This window comes from Heptranchias perlo, chromosome X, assembly GCF_035084215.1.
Source record: "Heptranchias perlo isolate sHepPer1 chromosome X, sHepPer1.hap1, whole genome shotgun sequence".
Lineage (NCBI taxonomy): Eukaryota > Metazoa > Chordata > Chondrichthyes > Hexanchiformes > Hexanchidae > Heptranchias > Heptranchias perlo.
Window position 1 is genome coordinate 3,155,908 of NC_090370.1, and position 27,230 is coordinate 3,183,137.

Consider the following 27,230-nt stretch of genomic DNA (forward strand, 5'->3'; position numbering starts at 1 on the left):
AACCCAAAGGACCGGCATTTGTAACTTGGATTGGCTGAGAATTCATTCTTGCCTCAATGTAGCTTGATTCCATAGCTCAGGAAATGCATTATGGGAGGATAGATGCCTGTTGACCTGATGGTCTTCAAGGTGGCTTTGGAATTTAACTAAATGGGTATTTAACCTCTCTCTCTCTTTTCTTCATGCCCCCTGCCAGTCTGTGTGGTTGAGGGCAGATGAGCAACCGACTCCCAAGCCTCTGCCAATCCCACACTTGACGCAACATGGCCGTTGAGAGTGGCTATTTTCTTCAGCATTCGATTGGATTGTTGCTCCACGGTCAGTGGACATGTCAGTCATTTAGAAAGAGGTTGATTGGCTCCCCTTCATTGAGCTGACGGTTCTGGTTGCTGGCTTTCCCAGCTGAATATTCCCAGTGATGGACAGACAATGCTGGAAAGCCACAGCAGGGCAGCCAGCTGTGAAGAGAAAAGACGGGTTACATTTTCATCAGACTGGAAAGGCTAAAAGATGAGCAGCATTTTAATACAGTTGAGGGAAAAAATGAGAGAAGGGAATGAACAGATACTCCAATCACTGAGAGGGAGTTAATGGGCTAAATGGTATGGTATCGCAGTGGTTACGTTACTGGACTAGTTAATCCAGAGAACGTGAGTTCGAATCCCACTGTGGCAGTTTGAGAATTTGAATTCAATTTTTAAATAAATCTGGAAATAAAAAGCTGATACCGGTTTAAAAAGTGACCATGATTGTCATTAAAAACCCATCTGGTTCACTAATATCCTTCAGGGAAGGAAACCTGCCGTCCCTACCCGGTCTGGCATAGATGTGACTCCAGACCCACACCGACCGAGTTGACTCTTACCTGCCTTCTGAAGTGACCTAGCAAGCCCCCCTCAGTTGTATAAGGGGCAACTAGGGATGGGCAATAAATGCCGGCCTTGCCAGCGATGCCCACATCCCCAGAATGAATGAATTTTTAAAAAAATGACCTGCGTGCTGCTTAATCAAAAAACTATTTACTCTGAAAGGTCGTCGGTGAGTTGTATTTATTGATGTGTGAATATTTAGTGTCTTGTCAGAGTTTCTGAAGTTTTGTTTTTTCTTTCAGGAGTTGTTGGCGTTCAGCCCCTATAAAAGAATCTCTGCCTTTGATGCCCTGAGACATCCTTATTTCCAAGGCCAAAGTCCTGAAGTTTAAGACTATTGATGGTGACCCATGGAAAGGAGACTGCATACGGCTTGGCCATCCCTCAACACTGGGGAGCTACTGGCACAGCTGTGTCCCACAGATGTGCCTTACTGGAGGGAGGGGTGGGGGGGAGAGGAAACAGAGCATTAACCAACTGAGGACTTTCCATCGTTTCCGAGATTCTTTTCTTTTCTCTCCCATTTACTTGTAAAACTGCGTTTCTTTGGGCAAAGGAAGCTAAGCCTGGAAGATGTCACCAGGGCGGTTCTTAGCCAGGCCCTTGGCTGTAATAGTCCTCAGTGGGTATTAATGTGGTATCTTTGATCCTTCAGCTCTGTTTATGGCATCATCTTCTTGGCGTACCCAAGTTTCCCTGTCCATTTGCGTGCCAGCTTATTGGTAGAAGAACAAGTGGCACTGTGCACGAGTGCTCAGAATTTGGTGCCATCTGAGGAGCTAATGATTTGCCCCCTGCCACCTGCCTTGTTCCCTCCCTCTTTCTCCCCCACCTCCCCCCAGCTCTCCAATGGGTAGGCTGAATCATCTCTGGCCCTGACTCAATCAGTTTCCACACCAGTAGGAGCTAAAGATGGTATATCCCGAAGGGTATTTTAACATCACAACTGCATGCTGATCCACACTGTGTGGCAACTGTGAGGAAAAAATGCAAGGGAAGTATTCCCCCCTCCCCCTGCTATTTAAGATTGTGTAGAACTTCTTAAAGGAACCATGCCCCACAATTCCTGATATTTAAGATCCTGTTTGACCAATCATTGGCTAAATATTTTACTTGGAAAGCTTTTCTTGGCCATTTTTAAAGCTGAGCTCGGCCCATTATATCATATACCAGGGTAATATTGTGGTGACTAGATTTATAGAACATTGTTTCAAAATCATGATTTTATAAAGTTGCTGGACCATTGGTCCAATTACTGATTTTTTCCCCCCCCCCCTTTATTTGTTTCTCTGTTTCCTGCCCCCCCCCCCCCTTTAGTTAAATGTTTTCAAGTAGTTGATGGTTCACCTGGTTAAGATGCTGGGTAGAGCCGTACAGACTAGGAAGGGCTTGGGTTTGCTACCCTCATACCCTCATGGTTGAAGAGTATGCTGCCGCAAATAGTCTAGGCTCATGTGTACATCTTCAGCAAGACACCGGTTACCATCAGGAGGAGAAGGAAGGCCCGTAAAGAAAGAAAAAAAACGTACATTTATATAGTGCTTTTCACAACCTCAGGACGTCCCAAAGCACTTTACAGTCAATGAATTACTTTTGCGGTGTAGTCACTGTTGTAATGTAGGAAATGTGGCAGCCAAATTGCGCACAGCAAGATCCCACAAACAGCAATGTGATGACGACCAGATAATCTGTTTTAGTGATGTTATTTGAGGGATAAATATTGGCCCAGGACACCGGGGAGAACTCCCCAGCTCTTCTTTGAAATAGTGCCATGGGATCCTTTGCTTCCTCCTGACAGGGCGGACGGGGCCTTGGTTTAACGTCTCATCCGAAAGACAGCACCTCCGACAGTGCAGCACTCCCTCAGTACTGCACTAGGAGTGTCCACCTGGCTTTTGTGCTCAAGTCCCTGGCGTGGGACTTGAACCCACAACCTTCTGACTCGGTGGCGAGAATGCTACCCACTGAGCCGCGGAAATACATTTGCCGCTATGGGCTGATGTCCAGCAGAAAGGGTTTCCCACGCAAATCTGCCTTCCCCCTCTCCATGTTATAATCTTCGTCTTCCTGTCTCAGCTACCTCTGTGTGGCTTGCCTTGGAAATCGGAAAGATCGGTGGGCCGTCCAGCCCCTCCACACAGAGCAGCAAGAGGCATGTTTATCAAGTGTTGTTGGAAGATGGTTATTGGGGCTGGGAGCATTTAATTATTGAAAGTTTCACTCAATTGTCTATACCTTTCCCTTGCCTGTCAGCCAGTGAGATTACAGGCGATCATGGAACTGTGCAATATTTGAGATTCTGACACACTAAACCCCGCCGCCTTGCTAAACCTCTGCTTTTATTGGTGCACAGTAGCCACAAGAGTTTTAATTGGAGAATTTTTAACGTATGTTTGGTGTGTTGTTACATATTTATCAATTTAAAACAAAAAGGAAGAGTTTTATGTTAGCTGAGGCACTCTGCTGAACAGCAGCTTGTTGTGATTTCTTTTTAGGTGCTGGGTTTTGCATAAATGTATTTTATAACATTGCCTTGTTCTATAGGCAGAGTTTTATGAAGGCTGGAATCTACTTCAGTCACATGGTGCTGTCCTTGGCCTTGATTGTGTTCATGTGATGACTATTTTACATATTGTGGAAAGATTCCCCATTGAGGGTAAATTGTGGACTAGCCTTCTATGAGTGGAATGATTCAGACTTTTACAGTGGTTGTAATTGATAGCATATCTCAGTTGCCAACTGTGATTGGATGTATTCCTGGAGGTTTCATCACATGACTAATTGCCCCACCCCCTGTACTCCTGCCATTGGTTGCCCAACATGGCCATCTTCACAGTGCCCCACCTTTCCCAGCCAATTGGAAAGTGAATAGTCTATTCATTACCCAATTGGATGATTGGTGACTCAGTCGAACAGCCTTTTCCCCCCAGCTCCAATGTTTTAATAACTAATAAACAAAAGTGTTCAAAGAAAATTGTAATAAAACACAATTTTTTTCTCCTGAGTTTGCTCGCAGCAGTGTCCTGGAGACTCGAGACAATCCTGGAGGGTTGGCGACCCTAATGTTATCTGACGTTCATGACCACAAACAGGTTTCTTCATATGCCCTGAACTCTGACTGAAATTGCTGTCAATCACGTACATGTCACCATGTGACTCACTTTGAGCCACCTGGATTCTAGGGTTTCTGCTTCTGCACTCGCTTAAAACGGCAATGGGTGGCAAATGGGGAGGGGCTGACTAGCACAATAAGCATTACTGGCAGTTTTTTGTGATTTAAACTGAGACAGCAACAAGTAGTTGCAATAAAAAAAACCTGTCCCACTTGAGTCTGCTGCGTTCTCGAAGTCGATTCAATGTGATTTTGGATCCACAACGAGGTGCTGTGTCTCCATTTCAAGTTAAGAAACAGACCTGAAATTAATTGATTGCAATCCTGCTAGCAAAGTGTGCAGTCTGGAGGCCATAACATGGAGTGTATGTGATCACCATTATTAATAAATATAATCTGCTGTTAAAGGTTACATTACAGGCAGATGAAGTAATTTGTTACTGATGACATCAGCTTTTGTTCAAAACTTGTTACATTGCTGCTGCTTCTTAAATGGCAGCAGATGAACATTTTATTTTGCTGTGACAGGGATGTCACTTCATTCAGTTACATGAGTGATTTAGAGCACAAATCATTCCTTTTTTTATTTACAGAGATGTTTCATAGTGTCCTGTGTTTTCTATAACTGAAGTGGATCCCCAGATAAACCAAGCATTACTTGCATGTGTGGGGGGCCAAACAGGAAGCATTTTGTTGGGGGGAAAAACAATCTGCCAACTGTCAATTCTGCTTAAAGGGTCCCATCCAGCTCCGACTTCAAGCTCCTCCCAGTTATGCAGCGCTGAGCCCACGCTGAAGACCGCTAGAAAGGAACGACAATCGCCAAAGAAAACCTCACACAAAACCATAGGCCAAATGCAGAAAAAGGAAATAACAGAAGATGCTGGAAACTCTCAGGTCAGGCAGCATGGGTGGGGAGAGAAACAATGATGACCTTCAACCTGGAACACTGAAGGGTGCTAGAAAGGATCAGGTTAATGACATGAAGGGCATATAAATTAGATTTAGGATTCTGAAACTAGAGCTCTCAGGTTTGATAATTGGATTGAGGGTGTTGAATGAGTTGGTGTAATAATGGCGCTCTGTCCCTTAGAGGCTCTCAGTATGCTTTCTAAAGTTGATGTGTTTATATTTGCTAATAGCAGAACGTCAATCGTCCGGCAGTCTTTTTTATTCATACCAACAGGCCTTGATCCTTTTTGTGCTGACCGATTGGCACGCAACTGTCTGGTATGCACTTGGATATGTGGCCAGATCTAACACTGTTGGGAGTAACTTATTAACCAGAATAGTATTTGACTGGTAATTGCTTCTATTGCTTTAAGCAAGGAGTGGTCTAACACTTTCCTTCTAAAGGAGCAATTCACATTAATCACCGTGGGCAATAGAACAATGGTAGGGGAAAGGGCTGCTCCACTGGATTTAAAATGGCAGGTTAATCAGACTTGCAGCTCATTTCATGCCTGCCCACCCCGCCCCTGGGCTAAACCCTCAGTGATGAGGCCTGAAAGTAGGTGGTCAATTTTGGGATGATATCCTGCAGTTAGGTGTGTGGGTCCATTATGGGTGATGTAAGCCTGCTATTAAACAAAACACAGGTTGGCCTACATCTTAAATATGGTATAATCACACAGTAAGATGCTCCCTGCTCATTACTGAATGGTTGAGAAGTATTGCTTTACTTATGGAGGCTGAGTTGTTAAGCAAATCTGCTGAGATAATGGACTCTGTACTTGTGTGAAAACTCTACAGGAATTAACATAGAGCACAGTACAACGATTGGGATTTACGACTTGTCGCTATTGCAGTTGTTTAAGCATTCTGTTCTTGAAAAACGCCCTTGGGTATGACATGAAGTTGAATGGACCCTGCAGTGTGTGGTGCCTTTGATACAGGGGAAAACAATAGTGTCTTTTATTAATCAGTAAAGCCCAGTGTCTTTTCTGGCCTATTCACAAACAGTTATGACAATCCCCTCACCCAATATGGCCAACAAAAACTTGTACCAAACCATAGGCCAAATGGGGGTAATATTCTGGCATGGGTGGAGGATTGGTTATCTAACAGGAAGCAGAGAGTTGGGATAAATGGTACATGCTCGGACTGGCAACCTGTAGCCAGTGGTGTTCCCCAGGGGTCGGTGCTGGGTCCCCAACTCTTTACAATCTATATTAATGATTTGGAGGAGGGGACCGAGTGTAACATATCAAAGTTTGCAGATGATACAAAGATGGGAGGGAAAGTAGAGAGTGAGGAGGACATAAAAAACCTACAAGGGGATATAGACAGGCTGGGTGAGTGGGCAGAGATTTGGCAGATGCAATACAATATTGGAAAATGTGAGGTTATGCACTTTGGCAGGAAAAATCGGAGAGCAAGTTATTATCTTAATGGCGAGAAACTGGAAAGTACTGCAGTACAAAGGGATCTGGGGGTCCTAGTGCAAGAAAATCAAAAAGTTAGTTTGCAGGTGCAGCAGGTGATCAAGCAGGCCAACGGCATGTTGGCTTTTATTGCTAGGGGGATAGAATATAAAAACAGGGAGGTATTGCTGCAGTTATATAAGGTATTGGTGAGACCGCACCTGGAATACTGCATACAGTTTTGGTCTCCATACTTAAGAAAGGCCATACTTGCTCTCGAGGCAGTACAAAGGAGGTTCACTCGGTTAATCCCGGGGATGAGGTTGAGTAGATTGGGACTCTACTCATTGGAGTTCAGAAGAATGAGAGGCGATCTTATTGAAACATATAAGATTGTGAAGGGGCTTGATCAGGTGGATGTTCCCAAGGATGGGTGAAACTGGAACGAGGGGGCATAATCTTAAAATAAGGGGCTGCTCTTTCAAAACTGAGATGAGGAGAAACTTCTTCACTCAGAGGGTGGTAGGTCTGTGGAATTTGCTGCCCCAGGAAGCTGTGGAAGCTACATCATTAAATAAATTTAAAACAGAAATTGACAGTTTCCTAGAAGTAAAGGGAATTAGGGGTTACGGGGAGCGGGCAGGAAATTGGACATGAATTTAGATTTGAGGTTAGGATCAGATCAGCCATGATTTTATTGAATGGTGGAGCAGGCTCGAGAGGCCGATTGGCCTACTCCTGCTCCTATTTCTTATGTTCTTATGCAGAAAAAGGAAATAAAAACAGGAAACGCTGGAGCCACTCAGCAGGTCAGGCAGCATCTGTGGAGAGAGAAACAGAGTTAATGTTTCAGGTCAATAACCTGGAACGCTGAAGGCTGTTAGAAAGGATCACGTTAATGATGTGAGGGGCATATGAAGCAGATTTAGGATTCTGAAACTAGGACACTTGATTTAGGGTGTTGAGCCAGAAGGAGGCGGGGGATGGGAAGAAAGGAGCACAATACTTATAGAAAAAGTGCCCTTTACTATTTACATGAAATTTTAATTTCTGCCTAAGGAATATTTTGTTTATAGAGCTGAAATAAAATAATTTGCAGCAATTTCCCAGCCACTGTATAGTTCCAGTAATCTAGTGTGTAGACATGGTTGTCCATTGTCTGCTGCTGGAGCGGACGTCAGCTTATCCAGCACTTGTTCACACTAGGTGGAAGCCTGGACAAACATGTGATGTGGAGATTTCTTAAAAATCAAGTTGCTCACTTCCATGTCAGGGGCTTGATTTAGTTTTGTAATTTACCCCTTTGAGACCAAATATGAAACCTCCACTTCCTGCTTACACACCATGGATTGGCAGAGTTTGGAACCTGCTACATTGCAAAAATCAAACACCAAATCATCAGCCTGTGGCACAATATGGTCAAGTGCCAGTGTGCTGATGCCCCTAAACTTAATATTTTGCCATGACGACACTGAAGATTCTCCAAAGACCACAGTCCTTTACACCAATTCAAAATAACCCCTTTGACACATTCTTGGCAAGACTCAGTTAAAATTTGTATTTTTGTTTGCCTCCCAGAAGTTCTAGTGCACTTGATATTTTGTTATTGCATCTCAATGATTAAAATGACCTTGTTTTCTATTTACTGTCAATACTCCCTGAATTTTCTTCTTGCCAGATCGCCCTAGGAACTATGATCTGTTCAAGGCTTTTCCTCTCTTGATGGGATGCAGTTAGTGGGAAGTGCATCAAACACACTCTCCCTTGGAAAGAACCCAGGCTTTGCTTGACACTTCCCCACAGCTGAGATAAGGAACTCAGTGGATGGTGGAATCTGGATTTATATTTCAGATTCCCCACACTCCAGGGTGATGCCACCATCAGGCTCATTTCCCCTCAAGGTTTCAGACTGCCTATTGCAACTAAGTGTTGACAAGAAAAACATGTTTTTTCACGAATTAGTAAAGCATTTATTGCAGAAGTTTGTGTTTTCACTTCATTTTACACAATAAAACATTTTAATGTAATTTACTTGGTGTTTTGAATCTCTGAAATCCAGATTATGCTGGAATAATATAAAGCCAAACATTGATAAGAATCTGCCCAAGAGTTTCCTTGATCATTTAAAATACACAGGGGCTGTCCCTACAATTGGACAGTTTTTCTGAACAGGATGCTGGTACCATCACAAGTTCTTAGCAACAAACAGTTTAAAGTATGTCCAAATTAAAATGTTTCATTTGTTGTCCTCTTAATACCTTTGGCAATCTTGACCCTCATTTAATCTTAATGAGACCCCTCCCCCAGGGAACAGGTCTTACCTTGGAGAAAGGAGGCAACACCATCTTACACCAAACTCCAAATCCATTCATACAGCAACCCACTGTCAATATAAAAATATGTCCCAACCATCTCCTTCACACCCTGTACTTGATTTTCTCTATGGCTACATGCCCAGAGAGGCTGGGTGCTTTCAAGTAAAAATATCAGTACACAGAACTGTCTCCCTCCCAGTGTATCACCCTTGCAAAGTGCCATGTGAACAAAATTTAATTTGCCTGAATCAAGTATATTTCTAAACCTCAATGTTTTTTTTAGATGGGCAAGAACCAAGATGTAGTGAGCCCAGCCCTATATATTTGGGGGTGGGGGGCAAGGGGGTATTTTTGCTTTCCTTACCCATGTACATTTTTGGGTCTCAAGATAATACCTCTTCCCTCAAAAAAAATCATGGTGGTTTCACTTATGACTAAAAATGTTCCAATAACTAAAAATGCATATATAAAAATGAACTTAGAAGTCTATAATGAATATTCAACAGATCTCACACACCAGAGGATCAAGATTAGTATCAGGTAATATTCTCAGACGATAGTGTGTGAACTGTTGAATAATTTAATTATGTATAATTTTATTATTAAAACAATATAGAATACCCAGAAGCACTCAAAGGACACCCCATACAATTGGTACACCATATCCTCAGTGAAGGATTAACAAATTATTGTAAGTTTGACTACCATTTGGAGTTAATTTTTTTTTAAAATTAATTCTCAGGATGATTTATTGCCCATTCCTAGTTGTCCGAGGTGGTGGTGGGCCACCTGCTTGAACCGCTGCGTGTAGCAGTTTGATACAACTGAGTGACTCTTAGCTGCCCTTTGAAGTGGCCTAGCAAGTCAATCACTGTGTGGGACTGGAATCAGATAAGCCAGACCGGGTAAAGATGGCAGGTTTCCTTCTCTAAAAAGGACACGAGTGAACCAGTTGGGTTTTTATAACAAGCGAATAGCTTCATGGTCACTTTTACTGATACCAGCTTTTTATTTCCAGATTTTGTTTCAAACTGAATTCAGATTCTCTAACTCCCGTGGTGGGATTATTAGTTCAAGCCTTTGGATTACTAGTCCAGTAACATAACCACCACAACAGTTACTATACACACACACGTAAAATAAATGAGTATTACATTCATTCTTCCATTCTCTTCCACCCAATGACACTGAAGCCGACTGGGCACTTTCTAAACAGCATGTGGCAACTTGCGCTCCAAGTCCAAATGACACTCGACACCTAATCAGCAGGGGTTATTTTTATACCTCTAATCCTTGTGTGGATCCGGCTCGTGGGGTAATTGCTTATACAACTCATATCCTATAACCAGTTCAGGTACAAGAATCATCCTCTCCCCACAGTGGCAATGAATTCTCACCAACTACAATGAAAACCAACTGGCTTTGAACAGGTCTGTTTGGGTTGGCAACACGTGGGCATACAGCTGAAGGCCGTTTATTCGGCTGCTAACCTCCCATTGTGTTGCTGTTAAAGGTCACTTCACTGATAAACCTTAAGAGGCCGAGGTCATTTTTGCATAAACCAGTGACCTATCAATATCCAAAAATCTGAAGACTTCACTCTGGATCTGTTTCCTTCTTACCCCAACCGCTCAGTGAAAAAGAAAATTGAAAACATTCACCAAGGTCTTTAATTTTCTTTGTTAAAAACAATACAAAGAATTAAAGCAGACCTGCAAGCAGGATTATCAAACTAATTGAAGGGGATCAGATCGCCAGCAGTTTGGCGATTGCATTTTTCTAGTTTTGAGATGGAGCACTATGCCCACAAAAATTGGTGGCACATTTTGTAGAGAAGTGAAGCCAGCACACATTTCCCCAAGCAGAGTTTTGGATTGGGTGGTTACATTTGTTACCTCAATTAACTTAAAATGTAGGGCCCCTATAACACTGATACTACATTTTTGTTCATAGCTCAAGAAAAGACATTCCTCCCAGCCACTTGCATTCCAACACCCTTAAAGTCAACCTGATAGAGGGTCCTCTGTACTTTGGAGCAACCCTGAAAAAGCATACAAAATTTTTTTTAAAAGCTTTATATAAAGCAAACAGCCAACTGTCTCTACAGAAATGTTATTGAAATTACAACAAGCAACTGATTTGCTTAATGCTGCTGCAGAGTGAGACAGGGCTTTAGCTGGTTTTATGTGGAACATCCCTCTGTACAACAGGGGAAAAAATAGAGGCAACGTAGCCTCAACTTTCAGCATTTCGTGATCTAGGATACCCTGACAAAAATAAAACATGGCTCCATACATCTTTAGAATGCTCCCTCATCGTCAAACAATCAGGGAGAAAGACAAAATATTATGGTACATCACATTTCAGTAGTATCGGCATAACTATATTCTACACTGAAGTCAAATAGTTGAAGATGGATAGGAGTCATTATGACAGATAGTTTGAACCAGGACTTGAAAAAAATCTTTTAATTTAGCTCTTCACATTTATTCTTTCTCCCTCCCTCCACCGCCCTCCCCCAATTCAAAGCCATTCTGCTCACTTGCAGCTGTCCGATTGAGTGGAGCTACAAATCTACAACTGTTCTACAGGCAAGTTAGCAGGAAAGTGTGACTCCCAGGGTAAACTGGGCTGACCAGAATGTCAGTCTTGCCCCTTGTGCCAGGCACCACCCAGAGGGTGTATATGGATAAGATGGGACTTTAGCTTCTGCTTTGACTAATATGTAGCCAAAGAAATGGGCCTCATGTAACTACAAGCATGACCTGAGCCAATAGCTTCATTACCACAGCCCCACATTCGCAGTGGGACCGAAAGGTTTATTGCTGCATGTGCATTAAGAGTTTGAAATCAGTACAGCTGGTCGTACTGGTGCCCCTATCGCAAATTAAAAACTTAAAGTTACCATCAAGACAAACTGACAATTGTGACAAAAGTGTTCCCTGTAAAAGTTATTTGTACAATAAAAAGGCTCTTTTAATCAATTAAAAGATTTCTTTAAAAGGGAGGGGAGACGGAATTTCACTCTTCCCCCCCTTCTCCTTAATTCTCCCCCATCCATTAACAAGCCTAAAACTGGTTGAACATTAATAGTAGCTGTAATTATGCAATATTTGTCTGGTATATTTAACTGTACATCATAAAGAAACAGCAAGCTCCAGACTACTTTCTAAAATTATTTCAACACTTTGCACATATTGTTCAAGTTCAAGTTCTGGTTCTTACACTCGAGTATAGCCACATAACCAGGGACCTCACATCAAGGATGGAGGGTTCAGTTAGTACAGCCCAATCATCATTGAGTCTTTTCAGCCATGGTATCGAGATACTTCAAGCAGTCTGGCTGGTTTGCTCCATCCCGTCATGCATTAGTGAAGGTAAATGGACATTCTTCATCTGCCTTGTGTACCCATGTGAGTTTTGATGAAAATAATCCCTGGGAAAGGTAATTTTTGACTTGCAGCTAGAGGATACAACGGTCATGAGAGCGCAGAGAAAGGGGAGGGTTCTACAAAAAGGCACTAGGATTTGCTCGAGGATCTTTTTGGTTCCTAAATCGCACAGCTAGCCAAACTCCAAGGATCTGGGGGAAAAAAAAAAAAACAGGAAATGAAGAACAGTGTACATATCTGTTTTTCCTTCTCCCTTCCATTCTTCCTCCCACTGGTAAATCATTGCATAACACTCATGCACATAAAAACCCTGAATATTGACATCGGAAGACAATGATATCTGGGAAAGAATACACAAAGAACAATGGACAACGCGGAGCAATTACATGGCAGTAATCTTATCAATACGTTCAACTGTAGACAGCAAACAGTCATCCAAACCTTGAAATGAGCAGATATTATACCATTATAATCATTCCTGGGTATTTTTTTGTGAATTTCACAGGGCTGCTTTGATCATTACCAGCTCTCAGTGTAGAAATTGACCTTACCATTGATGCCAATGAAAGCAGCAATTTTTAAATCCCTTAACTAAGTCACAAATTTATTTTAAAAATTGCAGTTGATTACCAAGGAAATTGGATTGGTAAATGTATTTCTCACACCCTACAGCCTCTCAAGATTCATCTTTGTGGAGGTCTCTAACAGCTTTGCTCATGATCAGGTTGGAGTTTGGAGCACCACTGCCAATGCTTACCACAGCCCTGCTCCAAGGACCGGGTCAGACACTCACCTCCTGCTGGTGCTATCTACTTACCTGCTGTCGCTACTGCTCGAGTTGGGGGCCACCTCTCAGCCCCCTGCCACTCGAGTCTCTGTTACCAGTGTCCACCCCAATAACTGGTCATGATTGCTTTTAGTTTTGCAATCCGATTGTATGATCCCAGTTTGGTCATATGACCAGTCACAAAACTTTGAGGAGACTACATCCTATGAAAGTGCTAGTGATGCAAATATACAAGGACAATTTATTAATTACATTTTTTTAAATTAATGCCCACAAATCATGAAACAAGTGGAAAAAGAACCAGATTTTCTGTGTCAAGTTTATATTTTGGAAAACCTACTGAAAAAAACAAAATGGCCAAAGACAGGGCTGCTCGTAATCACGTGGCACTCATCACATCTAAAACAAAGAACTACAAGGGCTCAGTGGCATTGATGAGAGATCCTTTTTTTTAAAATTGCACCTCAAGACATTTTGGAAGAGGAGTCCACCATCACTTAACAACAGAACAAAGCTCACCTCAGTGAAGCTGAAGAAAAGTCCCACTCCACCCAGGATTCTCAGAGCCTCACCAGCATGTGTCAGCATGACATTCCCACAGGTTTCACAATGGTTTTTTTTGCAGAGCTGGTAAAAAACACAGAAAATCAGGTGCACAGCATTTAAAGTGCAAACTCAAACCCTTTCACCAGGCAACAAGGCTCACAGACACTCTTAATAAAACAACTTTTTTCTGAATGTCGCTTTTGTTCAATAACTAGAGGATTCCTTTCAAACATCAACTTTCTGCCTTAATTATATTTGGTTTGTGGACGCTTCATTGAATAGCACAAGGGTGGAGATTTACATAGAAAAGCTTGTTTTAACTTTATTGTTTGTGGTGGTGGAGGAGGGTCAGGGGGGGGGGGGGGGGGGCTGTTGGGGAACTTTAATGCCATTTTTTTGTCCACCTGGCTCAACATTTGCTCCCAGGCCACTGTCAATGCCTTTTGTAGCTGGTCACCAGGGATTGTCCAAGCATGAGTCACCTCTCCAACCTTCCCTCACCACCCCCCCCCCCCCCCCACAAACTACCATCTCCCTGCTCGATAGCTCGGATCCACAAAAGAGTGAAACGTGACTCAACTCAAACATGTTTGCATCCCCAAATTGTGGCAGTGACCTATTTAATTTCAAATAAAGACCCAAGTGGATGAATATGAGCTCGAGATCAGAAATTTCTGATGACAAATATAGATTGGTGGGGTGCAATAAAAGGTACATTTCCTGGAACTTCCATGGAGCAAGTACTTACCATGTTTAGTACCCAATATTCCCCTTTGATGCTGTCCACAGAACTCTTGTTTTGCTGATTTCATGCATTTACACAACTTCAATAATGCAACAAGAAAAATTACTCACTGCTGCACATATTGAACGATCAGTCAAATAGAGGACACTATTCTCGGTATCATTCATAAATCCACAGCAATCCAGCTGGAGCTCTAGATCTTGTCTGGTTGCATTTGACATTCTGTTCCAGGTCAACTTTAGCAGATGCTCCTAGACAAACATTTAAAAAAGAAACGTGGATAAAATGTACTTTGGTTGAGTGATATAAACAGGAAGATCCAAGGCTCAATCTCTAGTCTGTGCTGGATCAGTGTTCCTCAGCTCGAGTAGCAGCAAGGGAACTACAGATAGCCTCAGCACCTTCGTTTAAATAGAGTATTGAAACAAAAGATACAGTCGTGGATTCTGCACCCAATTGTTATCCAGGGACCCCTGCTGAAAAGTGTGCACGCCGGGCAAGGACAGGATTTGGCTCAACTGTGATGCTCTCCACAGTGGAATAGCTGACTTTACATGCAATTAATGGTCACATGGGTGAGGTACTAGAGGACTGCCAGCACCTGTGGAATTGAATCCCAGCAAGAGTTGACATCTTCAGAAGAGATGGGGAGAAAGAGGGAAAATCATGTGTGTCACAGCACAACGACTTCCTATACGAGTCACTTTTGAAGTTTATCGTATAGCAGCATTCGGAGTGGGCTGTCGATGTGGTTTGCTACAAAGTTTAGACTTAGTGCAAGACCGAAGTGTTGGAGCAGGGAAGGACTTTTTTTCATAAATGCCCAGTCAGCTTTTTGTAGCAGCTCATTTCAGGGGGGGTGTGGCTTGTGTATTTACAGCACCAACGCTGCTCAATTTCGAGTTCTGATTCTGATTGGAAAATCAGGAGGGCAGAGCAAGAGCTTTATCTCTGGGCCCCATACCAGGAGTATGAGCTCATAATCTAGGCAGACAAGCCAGAGCAGGACTGAGGGAGTGCTGCGTTGTCAAAGGTGCTGATGTCTGATAAGACATTGAATCAAGATCTATCTTTAACATTCAGATGAACTTTAAAAGATCCCATGTCATTAATGGAAGAAAAGTACAGCGTTCTCCCAGGGCCCTGGCAAACATTCCTCCCCCAATCACCAGTCCTGTAAAAAGAATCTCTTCTCTTCCTTCCCCCTTTCTCTTCTCCCCCCCCCCCCCCCCCCCGCCCCAAGCCCACCGAAGAGACTGGCACACGCTCCCCTCCCTTCCATTAATAACTTTTCCTTTTTAAAAAAAAGGCTGTGGTCCTCATCTGTCTGGGTTGGATTCCAACTTGGGTCCTCCAGATGAAAGGTAGACTGTCTTAACACAGTGTGGCACAGAGGATCCTTTCTTCTGTAGTGGTGAAAGGATTGCACTGCTAATTTGCCACCTTTAAAATAAGCAGTTCTAACTCTGATCAGCTTTTCATTGGTCTCACCACATCTTTTGCTTTTTTTAATAAAAAGTATTTTCCGCACAAGTGACTAGCAGCCATGGCTATAGCAAGTGGAGCTCGGCTCATGTTCAAAAGAACAAAATCTACCCAAACAACATGTCCAATTGGTAAGTGCCAGTATTCCTACAGTAGATCTTTTATGACTGCCTTGGGACCTATACAAAAAGGTTATTAAAAAAAGAGCATTTTATACAGGTTCTCCATAAATGACGGAGATATATATATATATATATATATATATATATACACACACTTGGAGACTAGGGCATACGAGAGTGTCTTAATCAGGCAGAGTGAAAGAAGTGATTGGCAATACAAAGTGGAAATGCATCACCCAGTCCTTAGCCACAGAGACTGGGGAGGTCTCTGGGTTAATCCCTTGCATGTCCTGAGTTAGCTGCTCTCCGGCAGTGCTAAAACTGGCCTGTCTTTGGACTAGGACTAGCTCCTGTTTCTGACATCTCCTTGTGGTTCCTACAGAAAAGTAATGTGTGTCAATGTTGTATGAAGACAAATGCTGAACTCAGCTGCTGGGAGAAGTTCAAGGTGGGGGGAAAATAAAGAGAGAGAGAGAGACTGGTCCTACGAGCAGTCTCTATTCCAAAATAGTCTGCAGTATATGGGGTGTAAACTTAGACCCATCTAGCAGTAAATGCAGATGGGAAAATATCATTGAAAGGGTCAGAAAACAAGGCGTCGAATAGCATAACAGAAAGTGCTAGAAACACTCAGCAGGTCAGGCAGCATCTGTCAAGAGGATAACGTTTTAGGCCAATGACCTATCGCCATATCCCAACATTGAATGTTGTGCTTAGAATGGCACGTCTTGAAAAAAAAACTCCTTTACCCAAAAAAGCACATTGCATTTTAAAACAGTTTTAAAAAAAAAGTAGGAAATAGATCACTGCAGTCATAATCCTGGGAGAAAAAAAATAGGATATTCTAGGATGAGTAGTGGTGGCACATGGAATTGATGCCTGGACCTGCCGAACTTCCTACAACATAGTCATCATTTGCACAACAGCAGCAGGCCAGGTCTTCTCAACAGGCAACCATAATACTCAACACGTTTGTCGTAACACATAGCAAGTGAAACTTACCTGTTGACCTCGGTTGAGAGCCAGGCATGAACAGGAGACTCCAAACTGAATCACAAAGACCAGGAACAAAATAACCATGTACTGGAGTGAAAGCAAAGTCAAGGAAACAAGGACGGAGAATTAATAGAAATAAAATCACTGCTGAAAGACTTCAGATTATCACTGGAATAACTATTTATAACTTTTAAGGTTGCTGATAAAGCCCATTTATAATATTTCACGCTGGTGACATTTTCTGCTTATGAAGCAAATTGGAACACTTGTTAATTGTTTTCACCTTGTGTCTACATCAAGTACTCTCAGGTAAGGTAGAGCACAGATTAAATGCAGAGCAAACACTTTCATTACAGTGTTCCAACATGTCTTAAACCCAAACTTCAGAAGAAACACACTTGTTTGCATTGTGGATTAAAGCTCCCCAAGAACTGGACTGGTACTGACCCAATCCATTACAGACAGCACAAGAGACTTTAATGTGAAGTGACACTGCTACACTCAGCACACCTTTGAGTCCTTCCCTTAAAACCTTTTGCTGTTATACCACAGACAATTTAATATTTGCTCACACATTCCATTAGATAAATTGGCCCCTTGAACTTGTCCCCATCATCAAGATAGATGCAGTTTCATCACCAGGTTTTAGTGCAATTGAATCAATACATTATAGGAAAAATTGTATTTAAACAAATACACTTGAATGTTGTGCCAGAATGTAGGTAATCACTTCAAACTGCTCCAACCAGTGCAGCTCAAAATACTCTCCATACACAAGTTTGGAAGGACACCACGTACAGTATGACTATTTCACCCAGCTCCTAGCAACAAAACTAGGATGGTGGCCACAGCATCACTGACATGCTCTGTTCAAGGGCATTTCTTTTATACTTAAGCCCTTGTCAGAGACATTCTCTAAAGGAGCATGACGGTTGCTTCTTAGTTTATTTACAGAGCAGGTGACTTGCAAGGGCTGCTCCTATCATTGAGCCTGGGATTACTGGTATCAAAGTGCCAGGCAATGACCTTCTCCAACAAGAGAGACAGAGTCTAACCCACCTCCCCTTGACATTCAACGGCATTACCATCACCGAATACCCAATCATCAACATCCTGGGGGTCACCATTGACCAAAAACTTAACTGGACCAGCCATAGAAATACTGTGGTTACAAGAGCAGGTCAGAGGCTGGGTATTCTGCGGCAAGTGACTCACCTCCTGACTCCCCAAAGCCTTTCCACCATCTACAAGGCACAAGTCAGGAGTGTGATGGAATACTCTCCACTTGCTTGGATGAGTGCAACTCCAACAACACTCAAGAAGCTCGACACCATCCAGGACAAAGCAGCCCACTTGATTGGCACCCCATCCACCACCCCAAACATTCACTCCCTTCACCACCGGCACACTGTGGCTGCAGTATGTACCATCTACAGGATACACTGCAGCAACTCGCCAAGGCTTCTTCAACAGCACCTCCCAAACCCGTGACCTCTACCACCTAGAAGGACAAGGGCAGCAGGCACATGGGAACAACACCACCTGCACGTTCCCCTCCAAGTCACACACCATCCCGACTTGGAAATATATCGCCGTTCCTTCATCGTCACTGGGTCAAAATCCTGGAACTCCCTTCCTAACAGCACCGTGGGAGAACCTTCACCACACGGACTGCAGCGGTTCAAGAAGGTGGCTCACCACCACCTTCTCAAGGGCAATTAGGGATGGGCAATAAATGCTGGCCTTGCCAGCAACGCCCACATCCCACAAAGGAATAAAAAAAAACAGCCTGATTTTCAATTTGAAGATATCAGTGGCCTTCTGTGTTACACACGGGGTGGCAGAAGCTTCAGTACGATTCTCTTCAGTTTCCCTTTAAGGATTATCTTCGTACTTTCCTTTTCCCGCAGGAACTCGAAGGTTACGTTCCCAGTCTCAGCCACAGCTCTGAGTGAGCCCACCAGTCACAGAACCACCATGGGTCACTTTTACTAATCTTCTGGTGGCCAGTTTTGCAGTGGAATCAAAAACCTAGGAGCAGAACATCAACCTATTTGGCTACAAATGGAACAAGAACAAATTGCTGTAGAGAAGGGGGAAAGAAAATGAGAGCAAGAGCCCAAGGCTAACACACACAGGCGTTGTGGGGCGCGGGGGGTGAGTAGGGAGGGGAAAGAAGAAAGAGAACGCACGATAGGACACAGAGTCATACTCAACTTGTTTTTAAGACCGAAGAAACCAATGAAAGGATACAAAGAACAGCATGACCTGATGGTGATTGACTGCTCCGATAAGTCCGACAACAGCAATGAGAAGCAGGAACACTCCCACAGCAATGACTCCGCCAATGACGTTTATACTGGAAACAATGCCATAACTTTTGCCCCATGCTGCTACTCCAATAAGTAATAGTCCAACAAGCTGCAAGAAAAGAGGGAAAGAATGGGAATAATGTCATGTCCAACCATCAGCAATCCACATTACTTCGGAATAGTATTAGCACATTAAGAAAGGGAAAGAACAAATGGCTTGTGTCCTCAGGACTTCCCAAAGCACTTTATAGCCATGAGTAAGTCTTTGAAGTGCAGTCACTGGTTAGGTAGACAAACCAGGAGAGGGCAAGGTGGCATCACAACCAAGCCGGTTCTCATCAGACATCCACACACACTTTTCAGCAGGGGTCAGTGGACTGTGAGCAGGGGCCTCCTAACCCACTGAGGCTAATTACGGTGCCCCAACCACCACCCCAGTTGAGATTCAACTCAGCACAGAACCAGTAATTGAATCAGAGATTTTCCTGGTCCGTATGGTTCAGTTCTAACTGAGGCACTAAGGAAGGTCTCCCCAATCCCCGTTAATATTTAACTGCATTGTGGTCAATCTATTTTGCCGTTACGTGCAGTAGAACCAGAAGTCCTGTAGTTCTTTTACCAAGACTTTCGGTCACCCCTCTCATCTTGATTATCTGTGAGGCTCCTTGGGACGTTTATGTTAAAAGGCATTATATAAATGCAAATTTGTTGTATGACCAAAGTAAAATTACCACCCTTTGCTCCAGCCATACAGTCAGCTACGTGGCTGAGCAGACGCAAACTTCAAAGATCACCATATTGCGTAAATTGATTAGGCAAAGGTTAATGCCTCACAAGTAGTTAGATAACAGTTAAACCTGATCAGTGTTACGAGTTGCTTTGGCTTGTGTTCGAGACCTATCCTAAAAGTAGTAACATACATTGGTAATTAGACCTTCTGGCCTTTTCTGATTGTGAATATGGGTAGGAGAAAAACAACCACCTCCTCAGCCTCGCCATCTCCCATGGCCTCTACTCCCATGGTCTTTATCACAGACAAGGCCATCTCTGACCACTTCCCTGTATCCCTCACCACACATAGCCCCACTTACTTCTGTGTCAGTCCCTGGGGGAGAAAAAAAACTCTTTCCCAAGTCACTTTCAACAGCAACTAAATCCCAACTGCCCTCCATTCATTACAATACTACTGCAGCTGTCAATTTGCCCTTGTTGATCAACCTTGGTTCCTGGTCCCCCATAGCCTCCAATTTAAAATTCGCATCCTAGTGCTTGAATCCCTTCATGGTCTCACACCTCCTTATCTCTGTAACCTCCTTCAGTCCTACAACCAACCCGCCACTCCATCCTACCCCCGAACTCTGTTCCTCTAACACTGGCTTTTTTTCATCCCCTCCACTCCCTCCCTCTGCCCCACCATTGGTAGCTGTACCTTCAGCCACCTAGGCCCCACACTCTAGAATTCCCTCTTTAAACTGCCTCTCCTCCTCTTTGAAGAAACTTTTGTTCAGCCCTCCTAATATCTCATCTTTTGGCTCGATGCCCGTTTTTGTCTAATTACATCTCTGAAGTGCCTTGGGATGTTTTTCTATTTTAAAAGGTGCTACAAAAATGCAAGTAGTCGTTACCGTGAAGCAGTAAAGTCTATTTTAAGATAAGTAGTAAAAAGCCTGGATGTTTGTCCAAACTTTGATGCTCTTCCAATGCAATAAGGCCACTTGAATGCTAGTTTCCAGTTACAAGTTATTCACCTGACTTCAGGCTGGAGGTCTGGCAGCATTCAAAGACAGTCCCCTTCATACTGATATCACAGCAGGTCACACCGTTATCAATCTGCTTATATGTACATATTAAGACCAATGTCACAATTTCTTCAAGATCAAAACAGCCACCAGGTCTTCTCCATGGTACAGATCTCATGGTTCAAAAAAAACAAAAAAGTGCACAAATCTTTGAATCTACCCAATTCAAAAGAATTACATAGAATTTACACCATAGAAATAAGCCATTCGTCCCAACTGGTCCATGCCGTGTTTATACTCCACATGAGCCTCCTCCCACCCCTCCATCTAACCTTCTGTTCCTTTCTCCCTCATGTATTTATCTCGCTTTTCTCAAAAGAGAAAAGGAAAGTGATCAAAAATGAGATATGCAGTATATATTGACTCTTAATTAGCGACCCATGTGCTAGTTTCCATTCTGCTTAATTCACTAATATTGTCACACATTTTATCTTGGTAAACATCTGTGAAATATGTGGTTTGCAATGCAGTGATTTGATATTATATTTAGTCAGCTTCTCATTTACTGGTGAACGTCCAATTCAATTGATCAAGTTTTATATAATTTCTCTAAATTCTGATAACCCGACTTTCTATTGTCAAGCCCTATTAGGTCATTTTCATACGATTATGCACCCACTTGGTGTGAAAAGGATGCAATGCTCTACAGCTTCCTCTAAAGGGGATGCAATCACAGGATTAGTCAAAATGTTTAGTGACTTTACCGAATGGCACCTCTTGAATCTTTAATTTCACTTCAAGATCACAACAGCCACCAGAGCTTCGCCATGGGTACAGGACTCAGTTTAAAAAAAACACACAGATCTTTGAAAGTATCTAATTCCACAATTCCAAATAGAGAAAGTAAGGTGTCTTTCCCTGACCAGGTCTTCCAATTTTCCAAGGGAAATGCTGGGCTGGAACTAAGCTTCCAAAAAGGTGTTACCAATACCAGACCTATCAGAATAGCAGACAAAAAATTTGAAACAACATTTGACCTATCCATCCAAATGCAAATAAATTGAAATCAATATGTAAAGGACAGATACTTGCTGGGTATAGGGTGACATGGACCAGAGCACAGCACAAGGCAGCAATCATAGGACTCAAATAGCACAATGCAAAAAGAACTCAGTTTACCAATTATTTTTAACTTTTCTGTTTTAACAGACTGCAAAATACCACATTCATAATAGTCAGACAGCTACAGTTCAACTTAAACTACTAGGTGCTGGAGGTCAAATGGATTTACCATTAACTATTTGCATACCATCTTTTAGCATCACTGGAAGCAGGAATAATTTCACTAAAAGGTATGTAAATGTACTCTTTGTTCCTCCTAAGGTACCATCCTATACACTCTTCAGTGTTACCACTAGGCCTATTTCACATAGTGGTATCAACAGTGACATTTGGTAAGCTAGTCACCCACAGGAAACATCACAGCCAAGACCCCTCACCTGGTATCCACATCTGAACTTCCAGCAAGGGTCACTGGATAGTGATATAAAAGTAGAGATGTTTTGCTCCAGTTGTACAGGGCATTGGTGAGACCACATCTAGAATACTGTGTGCAGTTTTGGTCTCCTCATTTAAGAAATTGCTTTGGAGGCCGTTCAGAGAAGGTTCACTCGGCTGATTCCTGGGATAAGGGGGTTATCTTATGAGGAAAGGTTGGACAAGTTGGGCCTGTATACACTGGAGTTTAAAAGAATGAGAGGTGATCTTAGGAACATAGGAACAGGAGTAGGCCATTCAGCCCCTCGTGCCTGCTCCACCATTTGATAAGATAATTGTAAACAATTTTACAACACCAAGTTATAGTCCAGCAATTTTATTTTAAATTCACAAGCTTTCGGAGGCTACCTCCTTCGTCAGGTGAACGATGTGACCTGACGAAGGAGGTAGCCTCCGAAAGCTTGTGAATTTAAAATAAAATTGCTGGACTATAACTTGGTGTTGTAAAATTGTTTACAATTGTCAACCCCAGTCCATCACCGGCATCTCCACATCATGATAAGATCATGGCTGATCTGTGATCTAACTCCATATACCCACCTTTGGCCCATACCCCTTAATACCTTTGGTTGCCAAAAAGCTATCTATCTCAGATTTAAATTTAGCAATTGAGCTGGTATCAATTGCCGTTTGTGGAAGAGAGTTCCAAACTTCTACAACCCTTTGTGTGTAGAAATGTTTTCTAATCTCGCTCCTGAAAGGTCTGGCTCTAATTTTTAGACTGTGCCCCCTACTCCTAAAATCCCCAACCAGCGGAAATAGTTTCTCTCTATCCACCCTATCTGTTCCCCTTAATATCTTAAACTTCGATCAGATCACCCCTTAACCTTCGAAACTCCAGAGAATACAACCCCAATTTGTGTAATCTCTCCTCGTAACTTAACCCTTGAAGTCCGGGTATCATTCCAGTAAACCTACGCTGCACTCCCTCCAAGGCCAATACGTCCTTCCGAAGGTGCGGTGCCCAGAACTGCTCACAGTACTCCAGGTGCGGTCTAACCAGGGTTTTGTATAGCTGCAGCATAGCTTCTGCCCCCTTGTACTCTAGTCCTCTCGATATAAAGGCCAGCATTCCATTAGCCTTCTTGATTATTTTCTGCACCTGTTCATGACACTTCAATGATCTATGTACCTGAATCCCTAAGTCCCTTTGGACATCCACTGTTTTTAACTTTTTACCATTTAGAAAGTACCCTGTTCTATCCTTTTTTGATCCAAAGTGGATGACCTCACATTTGTCTACATTGAATTCCATTTGCCACAGTTTTGCCCATTCACCTAATCTATCAATATCGCTTTGTAATTTTATGTTTTCATCTTCACTGCTTACAATGCCACCAATCTTTGTGTCATCGGCAAACTTAGATATGAGACTTTCTATGCCTTCATCTAAGTCGTTAATAAATATTGTGAATAATTGAGGCCCCAAGACAGATCCCTGCGGGACTCCACTAGTCACATCCTGCCAATGTGAATACTTACCCATTATCCCTACTCTCTGTCGCCTTTCGCTCAGCCAACTTCCTAACAAAGTCCGTACTTTTCCCTCGATTCCATGGGCTTCTAACTTAGCTAACAGTCTCTTATGCGGGACCTTATCAAATGCCTTCTGGAAGTCCATATAAATAACATCCATTGACATTCCCCTGCCCACTACTTTAGTCACCTCTTCAAAAAATTCAATCAGATTTGTCAGGCACGACCTACCTTTCACAAATCCATGCTGGCTCTCTCTGATTAACTGAAAATTCTCAAGGTGTTCAGTCACCCTATCCTTAATTATAGACTTAATGAAACATACAAGATCCTGAGGGGACGAGAAGGGGTAGATGCTGAGGAGATGTTGCCCCTTGTGGGAGACACTAGAACTAGGGGCCACAGTTTAAATATAAGGGGTCTCCCATTTAAGACAGATGAGGAGACATTTTTTCTCTCAGGGAGACTGTGGAATTCCCTTCCCAAGAGAGCGGTGGAGGCAGGGTCATTGAATATTTTTAAATGTAAGGAGTCGTACAACACCAGGTTATAGTCAAACAGCTTTATTTGAAATCACAAGCTTTCAGAGCTTTGCTCCTTCGTCAGGTGAGTTTTTAAGACTGAGTTCGATAGATTGCTGATTAACAAGGGAGTCAAAGGTTATAGTAGGTAGACGGGAAAGTAGGGTTGAGATCACAATCAGATCAGCCATGATCTTATCAAATGGCAGAGCAGGCTCGAGGGGCCGAACGGCCTACTCCTGCTCTTAATTCATATGTGGAGATGCCGGTGATGGACTGGGGTTGACAATTGTAAACAATTTTACAACACCAAGTTATAGTCCAGCAATTTTATTTTAAATTCACAAGCTTTCGGAGATTTTCTCCTTCCTCAGGCAAATGTTTCAAGATCTCTTAATTCATATGTTCGATAGGGATTCGAGAACATCTTAATTCATATGTTCGAGATGAGCGAACTCAGCACAGACCAGGGACAGAACCTAGGACCTTCCTTCAGCTGGCTACTCGCTGAGCCATCAAAAGATCTAAGTTTCAGTGTAAAAAAAACTCACTGCTTTAGAACAATCTTTGAACTATGCAGGATGTCAGCATATAAGGCACGAACTACCTAATCATGTTGACTCTCGAGAGTTGTAAATCAAATGGATACTAAAACTACCATCGCCACAAACAGTAACTATCCAATGCATAAAATATTGTAGCCAAACAGAAGCACTGACCCATATATTAAAAAACAAGGCGAACTGATGGCACTCACTGGTGCCCTTATTGATGCAGATCAGTGTCTTTAGGACGGTGCGTGCTGAGCATGCTCCGAGTCTCGGGACTGGATTGTTGGGTCGAACCGCTACCTCAGTCCCTGAGAGGCCCGGCGCTCGCATCCCATCGACCCGCCCGCCCGCCGCCCGGTCCCGTCCCGTCCCGGACACTCTCCCCAACCACTTACTATGTACACCACATTTAAAGCGATGAGTGCATTCTTCGAGCAAGTGAAGCCCCCACAGACCATTCTCACTGCCGTCCGTTCACCACTCAACGACTTCCGTCACAAACCCCAACAGCCCGAGCCCGAGCCCAGCTCCTAAACCCACCCCCACCGCCGCTCATTGGTGCCTCCCGATCACTCCCCACCGTCATCACCAGCTCACAGATCGTCATTGGATCATCCCCCCGTCAATCAATCCTGGCTCCCGCCTCAATACACAACTCCCTTCACTGATTGGTCGCAGAACCTCAGAGCAGCCTTTCTAATTCACTCCGATTTACTCATTAGTTGGTTTTACTGTTTTGTCGGAATACGATCACTGAGTTCATGACCAAAAAACCTGAAACATTAACTCTGTCTCTTTCTCCACAGATCCTGCCTCACTTGCTGAGCTTTTCCAGCATTTTCTGTTTTTATTTCAGATTTCCAGCATCTGCAGTATTTTGCTTTTTTTTTTGGTTTAGGCCTCCTTTTATAAAAAGGAGGGGTTAGGGTGTAACTTTATTTTTTAAACACTAATCAGAATCAAATAAAATTAAACAAAGTCAAATAATTGAAAAGGTTTTTTTTCCTTTTTTTGTTTTTGATCCTTGGAGGGACGTCCCGGTAACGTGGCTTCTCATTGGTTGGCTTGACTGTCCATCAAACTGCAGATGCGATTGTGTCGGTAGCGGCTGGTCGTTTAATAAATGGTGTCGCTGGGACGATAAAAATAAGTTCTCTTAGTAGGGAAGTAGTTTTTTAAGGATTTTAATGACTCAGTTATGATGTTGGGGCCTACTCCACACATTAAGTATTTTTACAACTGCCGACTGACGTGTTTATATATATATATATTATCTGATTTTATTTAGTATTTTCGACTAATGTCTATCATTATATTTCAGGGAGTGCTGGTCTACCCACACTAACCTTTGGAGAGTTTGACAGAAAACTAGTTTAAATTAAAATTAACACCTGCCTCATGTAAGAGGGGAAAAAAATCCTTCAATATAACCCCAGTTGACGAACTGTCTGAAAATTGATGTGTGTCAACCACATTTAAAGTTATGTCCTGCACATGGTAAAACCTGATATTTTTTTCCAGCCACCGTTTTTTTCGGTAACAGATATTTCTAATGACAGAGAGAAATGCAGACAGTTTCTTTCCCCATTCTAATTTGATTTTTTTTAAAAGAAAATGACAAGTTGAATTTGGAAAGCAAGCAAAGCCTCTTTGAGGGAAACAGATAGTAAGTTTTTACAATTAGTTTGCACCCAAGGAATGTTCCAATATAAAGATTGATTAAACTGGCAAGATTCTGGGCCTAATAGCTTTTTCTGTTATTTACTCATTAAATTGTAAGTAAATGTTGTCTACCTAACAGTTGGAAACCCCAACAAAAGTACTGAGCTAGACTAAAGAAGGTACTGGTTTAGATATTTTCCACTTCTCCAACTGTGAAGATCAGGCAAATCTCTTACCAAGTTGCAGACAGAAACTTCTGCATTGTCACCGGTTTCAGTGCACACATTTTGTGGGGATTCAGTTCTCTGGTAGTTTCAGAATAATATTCAAATGTCTCATATTGGGTTACTGGTTTATAGAGACTAAATAAGTAGTTCTGTTTTTATTACTTTACATTCCATGATTTTTTTAAAAATCTGTACTTTGGGAAACATATCCTGTAATTCCACTTGTTAGATATTTTCTATTTTAACTGTTCTATTTAGATATGTGGTAATTTCATCCTTAATTAAAGACAAAAAAAATGACCCTAGCACAGATGTTAAGCTAACTGACCTCATTGTATGTATCTGCAGTACCTGTTGCTCCTGTAGGTGGTATTGTGATAGGCATTTTCAATGTCAAAGATGCCACACTAGGAGACACAATAGCTGCTACTTTATAGTCCATTACCCTGAGAT

The 27,230-nt window shown here is 42.6% G+C and overlaps 2 protein-coding genes across 3 annotated transcripts in view; one reads left to right on the top strand and one right to left on the bottom strand.

The window, feature by feature from the left end:
- cdk4 (cyclin dependent kinase 4) overlaps window positions 1–3,843 on the top strand; it is a 42,074-nt gene extending 38,231 nt beyond the window's left edge. For both annotated transcript variants that reach the window (XM_067976494.1, XM_067976493.1), the window contains exon 8: window positions 1,112–3,843. In XM_067976494.1, coding sequence (XP_067832595.1) covers window positions 1,112–1,201 — 90 coding nt within the window. In that variant the 3' untranslated portion in view covers window positions 1,202–3,843. The remainder of the gene's footprint in view (window positions 1–1,111) is intronic.
- A 4,447-nt stretch (window positions 3,844–8,290) lies between these two features.
- Window positions 8,291–25,421, bottom strand: tspan31 (tetraspanin 31). The gene is made up of 6 exons (XM_067976495.1): window positions 25,284–25,421; window positions 18,986–19,153; window positions 16,739–16,819; window positions 14,240–14,380; window positions 13,358–13,465; window positions 8,291–12,242 (listed from the first exon to the last, which is right to left on the bottom strand). The coding sequence occupies exons 1-6, from the start codon at window positions 25,344–25,346 to the stop codon at window positions 12,168–12,170; spliced, it is 636 nt and encodes a 211-aa protein (XP_067832596.1). The 5' UTR covers window positions 25,347–25,421; the 3' UTR covers window positions 8,291–12,167.
- Between the last annotated feature and the right edge of the window lie 1,809 nt (window positions 25,422–27,230).